A 1867-nucleotide genomic window follows, 5' to 3' on the forward strand; every position below is an offset into this window, starting at 1 on the left:
ATCTCCGAGCCACATGGAGGCAGGAAACCCTAGCCAGGGAGAATCTGGTCTGGGGACGGTGCCCTGGGTGCAGCCCAGCTGCCCAGAATAGCAGACACACCACTCTGCTCCTGCTGCTGAGAACTGCAATGCCCAAGCCTTACATGGGCCAGAGTCTTGACCTTTATGCATCTGTGAAACGTATGCAAAGGTAACCAAGGTACAAAAATACTAATGGAGTTGAATTTTCTCCCTTATCCAGTTCCTCCCTAAATGTAAAAAAGAGAAACTGCTTCCTGCCACCTTCTATCAGGAAGCCCCCCCTACTCCACCCCACGCCACCCCTTTCAGACTGGCCCGTGCAGAATAGATGTTGACCGGGAAGAGGATAGAAGGGCTCTGTGTTTCCAGGCTGTAGATTACAAGACTCCCTCTCAACCATCCCATGTCAGCTTTCTCCCTGCCTAATTCCAGAACTTCCGGCGGGGAATGGAGGCTCGTGCCACCATAAGTTTGGGCCAGACTGGGTCGTACAGTGAGAGTCCCCCCCCCTCCCAAGGAAGAAAGTAAAATAAACCCTCCAAAAGACACTAGCACAAACTGTTTATTCACAAATAAATAAACACACACCAGACAGAGCTTGTGCCTGCTTCAGTTTAGAGCGTGTACCCTATTGTGTCCCTCCTTCCAAGGAGGGTTGGAAAGGTACAGTCTAGATGAGGACCAGCTCCCCCCAGGAATGTCCATGTTGGTATCACTGGTGCCTCTTCCAGGAAATACTCCCTTCGAAGGTGCCAAGACAAAAGAAAAAGTGTCTGTGCTCAGACGGTGTGCCGGTCATCCATTGCATTGTCCCTTCGGCTCTTCAGGCTGGCGGCCACTCCTGAGGCGTCCAGGTTTCTAGCAGAGCCAGCATGTTGCTGCTGAGGAGCTGCAGGAAGAGTGAACAGCGCCACAATCAACACCTGCCCCAACGCTAGGTCCCCGCTCATCCGCTCCTAGCTCAAGGTTCCTCGGGCGAGCAAGTAATGCACTTAATCTGTCTGTCCACTCCCCCCGCCCCCCGACACACACACCGTGTTCGGGCACCCAGGGCACGCGGGGATGCTCGCAAGGGAGATCCAGCGTGCAGCAGAGGCTGGTGCGCGACGTTGGGCTGTACGTCGCGCACCAACAGTAGGGGGCGCCACCCGGGCAGCGTCGGGAAGGGCTTACGAACCGGAGACGAGGGGCTGGGCTCCATCTCCTGCCTTTCCTGGGATGCTGTTTCGGCGTACAGGAACGATGGCTCCCACAATTCTGAGGCGACTCGGGGTCTAGAGTAGGCGGGCGGGGAACCCCACGACACCCCGCTGCAGGCGACCGGGTTTAAACGCGGACCGAGCGACTGCGCCTGCGCCTGCGCCAGGCCGCCGTCGGGGCACAGCGGGCAGCCTCGAGGTGACACCGCGTGCCGCTGTTGCCGGAGGCTGTCCTCGCTGAGGCCCAGCACAGCCGACAAGTGGCCGATGTAGCGGATGGCCAGGCGCAGCGTCTCGATCTTGGTCAGGTTCTGGCCGATTGGTGCTACGGAAGGCGGCAAGAAGCGGCGCAGCTCGTGCAGCGCGCGGGCGAGTGTGCGCATACGTAGCTTCTCGCGCTCGCTGGCGCTCTGCCGCTGTCCGCTACCCAGGCGGCTGCCGTGCGTCCCGCGTCTACCGGGGATTCCAGCACGCCGGACCGGGCGGGCGCAGGGTGGTGTGGGGCTGCTGGCCTGGGCACCGTCCCACGAGTCCGAGGACCAGGCTGGGGAGCAGACGCTTTCCCCATCGGAAGGCATCGGTGGCTGCGGACGAGCGGGACTCGGGATCCAGGTCTCCGAGAAAGGCGCGCACAGGGGCTGGGCCAT

General features: G+C 60.2%; 1 protein-coding gene across 1 annotated transcript; it reads right to left on the reverse strand.

Annotated features, from left to right (window-relative positions):
* Positions 1-628: 628 nt before the first annotated feature.
* Positions 629-1867, reverse strand: MESP1 (mesoderm posterior bHLH transcription factor 1; the record flags this gene model as incomplete). The annotated part of the gene is made up of 2 exons (XM_080914508.1): positions 629-910; positions 1199-1867. The coding sequence occupies 2 exons, from the start codon at positions 1865-1867 to the stop codon at positions 845-847; spliced, it is 735 nt and encodes a 244-aa protein (XP_080770634.1). The 3' UTR covers positions 629-844.

This window comes from Micromys minutus, assembly GCF_963924665.1.
Source record: "Micromys minutus genome assembly, chromosome: 3".
In the NCBI taxonomy this organism is placed as follows: Eukaryota; Metazoa; Chordata; class Mammalia; order Rodentia; family Muridae; genus Micromys; species Micromys minutus.